Source organism: Colobus angolensis, unplaced genomic scaffold, assembly GCF_000951035.1.
Source record: "Colobus angolensis palliatus isolate OR3802 unplaced genomic scaffold, Cang.pa_1.0 Scaffold70, whole genome shotgun sequence".
Taxonomy (NCBI): domain Eukaryota; kingdom Metazoa; phylum Chordata; class Mammalia; order Primates; family Cercopithecidae; genus Colobus; species Colobus angolensis.
The window spans coordinates 9,294,922-9,301,212 of NW_012120710.1; the positions used below are offsets into that span (position 1 = coordinate 9,294,922).

Below are 6,291 nucleotides of genomic sequence, written 5' to 3' on the forward strand. Positions count from 1 at the left end.
TGACGTAATGGAAAGTACACTCATTCTGTTTTTTGTTTTTTTGTTCTTTTTTCCATCAGAATGACTTGTGCGTGGGTCTTGGAGCTGCCATTTTAAAACTAGAAATGTTTTATAAATGTCAAGTATTATTATTCAATTGATCCTAATGGCAAGTCTACTCGCTTGCCAGCAGGGGGTAAATGTAAAGATTAATGTAAGATTTTAAAGCTAAGGTTGATCTTGCGCTGAGAGAAAGTTTGACAATTAACAAAGAAAGTTTGTCAAAGAGTTGGACACCTCCCCTGGGTGGCGGCGAAACGTCTAGAGAAATTTTTAAAGAAGTCTTTCCAAGGCCGGAAAAGTGGGGAAGGAAGCTAGTGGACTTCAGGGTTTTTGTTTTTCAAGATTTTACATTGGGTATTAAGTACTCTCACAGCCTGTTAAAACTGTCGCTCTGAGTACACTTGCAAAACCAAAAAAGAAAAAGAGGAAGAAAAAAGGATTAAAATAATCACGGCATCGCCAACAGTATCGTATTTTCCCGAAAGTGGTTAACCAGCCATACCGGAACCACGAAACACAGAGTCCTGTGCAGCACGGAGGACTAACAGTAACACCGCCACGCCGGCAGCAAAGTTCATTTTGGTTCCCGCCCCGTTCCTCTTGCTTCTTTTAACTCCTTCCCCCGTTGCCGATTCTAGAACGGAACCCTTTTTTAATTCTTCCCAATAGAAACGTAGGAACAATTTCGTGAACGCAATCCGGAGTGCCCAACATGGCGGCGGCCGTAAGGTGCATGGGTAGAGGTAAGGCAGGGGGGTTGTCTTGCAGGGGAAATGGCTCTGGCACCAAGTCTCTGGTTGCAGCAGAGTGCAAGGCGATTCTGCTTTGGGTGTTGAGAATGCCTCGTGCTGTTTTTGGTCTCTAGGTTCTTCAAAGGGTGGGTCATTACTACTTAAAAGTGACCTTATGAAGGGTTTCACTCCATTCTGGAGACGTCCACCCTGAGGGAGGGAGTGGGAGCGGGATGTACATCGAGCGCTCTCCAGCCACCTATGGGGAAGGCAAGGACTAGGTTCTGTCTCTGATACTGGGGTGTGGGCTGCGGATAGTGGAGTGTGATAAGTGAGGTGAGTTCTGGTAAGGGAAAGATGATGTGTTTGAGTGGCTTAAGTCTGTAAACGAGCAATTTTCAAAGTGCTTTTCGGTGCTTTCCGAATTAATCGTTATAGGCGATTCCAGTTCTTAAACTTCCATAGGTGGTTTAATTTGGATCAACGTTTATCATTTGAAGGCTAATTCTGTAGTACCTCTTGGTAGCGCCTATTTTCATCTTAATAATTTCAACCTTTTAGCTACGATGACAGCCCTATTTTTGTGCAACTATATATACACTATATTGTGTATATATACATTTAGTATATAGTATATATACTATATTGTGTATATATACATTTAGTATATAGTGTATATATACTATATTGTGTATATATACATTTAGTATATAGTATATATACTATATAGCATATATATACTAAATGTATATTCTGAAAGGAGGGTGAAGGCATTATCTTCATGTATGACAGAAATCGTTATGTTAGACAAATCCAAAGCTTTGCTGCCTGCGTGGCGATGTTATATATACATATATTTTTTTTTTAATTTTTTTTTTTTTTTTTTTTTTGATACGGGTGTCTCTGTCTCCCAGGCTGGGAGTGCTGTGGTGCAATCTCAGCTCACAGCAACCTCCGTCTCCCAGGTTCAAGCGATTCTTTTGCCTCGGCCTCCTGAGTAGCTGAGACTACAGGCGTGTGCCACCACGCCCGGCTAATTTTTGTATTTTTAGTAGAGACAGGGTTTCACCATGTTGACCAGGCTAGTCTTGAACTCCTAATCTCAGGTGATCCGCCCTCCTCAGCCTCTCAAAGTGCTGGGATTACAGGCGTGAGCCACCGCGCCCGGCCTGTGCAACGCTTTTTGTTTTCATTTTGTGTTTTTGAAGTCCAGTGATATCATATATATATATGATATATATATACATATATATATGAAGTCCAGTGATTAATACATATATTAATTTAGGTAGGTCTTTAGGCAGAAGCAGTAGCCAGCATTACCCCCATTTTACAGAGGAAGAAACTGATCTTATTAGATATATGGCCAAGTTCATGTAACTGGTAAATGGCAGAGGAAGTACTGAAGCTTGCAATGCTAGGTCAGTGATATATATATATTTAACACTGCATCATGGTTTTTTTTTTTTTTTTTTGAGTTTCTTTGCAGGAAAACTGTGTCAGGAGAGTTATTGCTCAAAAATTAAGGGTGACAAGAGATTACAGACCCTGATACCTACTATGTGAGCAAACCAAAGTGTGTATTATTTCTGAAAGGAGTTAAAGGCATTATCTTCATGTATGACAGAAATCGTTGTTAGACAAATCCAAAGAAACCAAAAATACCTGAATATTATAATTTTCTTGTCACATTTTCTTCTCTGGGCTTCTAGGATATCTCTCTGTTAAATTTCCTTCTATTTCATGTGTCATTTTTTTCTCACATTACTTGGCTTGTTCCTCTTCCTCTCCCCAGTCTCTTTACTTGGAGTGTTCTGGAAGCCAAGGTTCCCTCCTTCATTCTCATCTCTTCTGTATCTAAATTCACTCCTTTGTTAGCTCATCCAAATTTTGTGGCTTTGATTATTGTCTATCTTTTTTATTTTTTTAATTGTTTACTTATCAAGAGAAACTGTCTAGCCCACATATTCACATTTCATAGTTCAAGAACACAGGTCAGTGACAAACTTCTAGGTAATTCAACCCAAATAAATTCTTTATATTGCAAAATCACTTTGCGCTGTGGAATATACCAGCTTTCCTTATCTCCTCAAAATCTTTTATGGCATCATCATTTCTTTAGAAATCTATGTATGCCTTCTTTCTTGGCTCAGCCACAGCAAACATAGCTAAAACCCCCATGGATACAATCAATGCTTCAACAATATGAAATTGCAAATGCTTTGCCGGAAGGCCACGCATCTGAGGTTCGTTAAAGCACTGGAAGCCACGGTAGCTACTGTTCTTGTTAGGTATCAGCCTCAATACCAGCATTCTTCCTGGCTGTTGGAGAAATGCGTGACCGATTATTGTCTATATCTTTTTTTTTTTTTTTGAGCCACCACGCCTGGCTAATTAGCCACCACACCCAGCTAATTTTTGTATTTTTAGTAGAGGTGGGGTTTCACCATGTTGACCAGGCTGGTCTTGAACTCCTGACCTCAAGTGATCCACTCACCTCTGCCTCCCAAAGTGCTGGGATTATAGGCGTGAGCCACCGTGCCCAGCTGATTATTATCTATATCTTAATGGTTATCAGATTTATATCTACAGTTTGGATCACTCTTCTGAACTTTAGATTCTTATACTCATCTGAGTATTCTACATCTCCACTTTGATAACATATCAGCACCTTGCAGTGTTTAAAATCAAACTCATTGTCATAGCCTGCAGTCTTTTTCTTCTCATTTGAAGGCAATTCTATCCTTCATTTGTCCAGGCCAAAACCTCAGAATATCCTTGACTCTTTTTTTTTTTTGAGACAGGATCTCACTGTGTTGGCCAGGTTAGAGTGCAGTGGCCCGGTCATGGCTCACTGCAGCCTTGACCTCTGGGGCCCACTATGACCAGCCAATTTTTTTTTATTTTTTGGGTAGAGATGAGATCTCACTATGTTGCCCAGGCTGTTCTCAAGCTCTTGGGCTCAAGTGATCCTCCCACTTCAGTGTCCTGAAGTTGCTGGCATTACAGGCTCTGAGCCACTACACCTGGCTGACTCCTCTCTGTATCTCATACTTTACATTAAACAGTTGGCAAATCCTGTTGACTTTACGCTTAAAATAAATTCAGACTCTGACTTCTCACTGCCCCCACTGCGGCTATGTTGTTCCAAACCTGCTACCATCTCTCACTTGGATTTCTCTACAGTCTACTCTCAATAAGTAGTGAAATTTGTCCTTTAAGGACCTCAGTCATGTTACTCCTGTGCTCAGAACTTGCAAAGCCTTTCCATTTTTCTAAATCCAAAGCCCTTAGAATGGCCTTCAGTTGTGCTGTTCTTTTTGTTAGCCACTATTGATTGAGCAATTCAAATGTGGCTAATCTGAATTGAATTTGTCAAATATACATTAGATTTTGAGGACTTAGCATAAAAAAACAAACAAACAAACCTGTAAAACACCTCGGTAATTTTTTTCTTTTTTTTTTTTTTCCGAGACAGAGTCTTGCTCTGTTGTCCAGGCTGGAGTGCAGCAGCATGATCTCGGCTCACTGTAACCTGTGCTTCCCGGGTTCAAGTGATTCTGTAGTCTCAGCCTCCTGAGGAGCTGGGATTACAGGCACATGCCACTGTGTCCTGCTAGTTTTTGTATTTTCAGTAGAGACGAGGTTTTGCCCTGTTGACCAGGCTGGTGTTGAGCTCCCGACCTCAGGTGATCTGCCCACCTCGGCGTCCCATAGTGCTGGGATTACAGGCATGAGCTGCCGTGCCCAGCCCAATTTTTTTACATTGATAATTTAATAATACTTTGGGGTATTAGTGGTAATAAAATATATTATTAACTTGCTGTTTCTTTTTACTTTATATATTGTACTTATTAGAAAATTTAAAATTGTACATGTAGCTTACGTTATTCTTCTGTTGAGTAGCACTGGTATACAAGTCTTCCATATTACCTTGTGCCTCCCTTCTCCTACCCCCACCTCACCCAGCTGACCTCTGTGACCTCTTCTCCAACTATCCTCCCTCACACACTCACTCTGCTGTAACCAACTGGCCTTCTGGTTTCTTAAACACATTAACAACACTTCTGCCTTAGGATCTGTGCCCTAGAACACTTTTCTTGGTGTTTGAGTGGCTAACTTTCCCATATCTTTCAAGTCTTTGCTGAAATGTCACTTTTTTTTTTTTTTTTTTTTTTTGAGATGGAATTTCGCTCTTGTTGCCCAGGCTGGAGTGCAATGGCGCGATCTCGGCTCACTGCAACCTCCGCCTTCTGAGTTCAGACGATTCTTCTGCCTCAGCCTCCTGAATAGCTGGGATTACAGGTGCCTGTCACAACGGCCAGCTACTTTTTGTATTTTTGGTAAAGACGGGGTTTCAACATGTTGACCAGGCTGGTCTCGAACTCCTGACCTCGTGATCCTCCCACTTAAGCCTCCCAAAGTCCTGGGATTACAGGCATGAGCCCCCATGCTTCAAATGTCACCCTTTTAATGAGGCTTGTCTTAACCACTATACTTAAAATTGCAAACCACTTTCCCCGACACAATCCCTTTTATCCTGCACTGCCTCCATCCCCCAATTATGTATTGTCTTCCCCCTCTAGACATAAGCCCTATGAGAATAGGGATTTTTATGTTTTATTCACTGATGTATCCTAAATGCTTCAAGCAGTGCTAGCATATGTTTCATTGACATATTTGTTAAATGAATGCATAAATGGATCATCAGAAAAATGGCCCCTTTCATGTACTGTAATGCATAATATTTAAGTCCAATTTTTGCTCTCATTTGTTCAAATTCCTTCATTCAACGAATGTTTATTTAGAGTCTTCACTTGACAAACACTGTGCTAGGTACTAAGTATACAGTGCCGAACAGGCTATATGCATTTCTTGCCCGTGATGCTTACCATCTATTGAGGAGCAGGAATTGGATAATTCTTTCTTTTCTTTTTTTTTTTTTTTAAGAGACAGGGTCTCATTATGTTGCCCAGGCTGGTCTTGAACTCCTGGGCTCAAATTATCCTCCCACCTCAGTCTCCTGAAGTGCTGGCATTATAGATGTGAGCGATCCACCCGCCTTGGCTTCCCAAAGTATTGGGATTACAGGCATGAGCTGCTACACCAGCCTTGGATAGTTATTTCTTTTTTTTTTTCCTTTTTGAGATGGAGTCTCATGGTGTTGCCCAGGCTGGAGTGCGGTGGCACGATCTTGGCCCACTGCAACCTCCACTTCCCAGGTTCAAGTGATTTTCCTGCTTCAGCCTCCTGAGTAGCTGGGACTATAGGCACGTGTCACCATGCCCCGCTAACTTTTGTATGTGTGTTTTGTTTTTTTCCGGAGATGGAGTCTTGCTCTGTTGCCTAGGCTGGAGTGCAGTGGCGCAATCCTGGCTCACTGCAACCTCTGTCTCTGGGGTTCAAGCAGTTATCCTGCCTCAGCCTCCCTAGTAGCTGGGATTACAGGAGCATGCCACCACACCCAGCTAATTTTTTTTTGTATTTTTAGTAGAGACGGGGTTTCACCATGTTGGCA

At 41.6% G+C, this 6,291-nt stretch overlaps 1 protein-coding gene across 1 annotated transcript in view; it reads left to right on the top strand.

Moving 5' to 3' along the window:
* Positions 1–427: 427 nt before the first annotated feature.
* The window catches only part of MRPL1 (mitochondrial ribosomal protein L1), a 103,167-nt gene continuing 97,303 nt past the window's right edge, over positions 428–6,291 (top strand). The window contains exon 1 of the mRNA XM_011927246.1: positions 428–785. Within this exon, the coding sequence (XP_011782636.1) occupies positions 755–785 (31 nt within the window). The 5' untranslated portion in view covers positions 428–754. The remainder of the gene's footprint in view (positions 786–6,291) is intronic.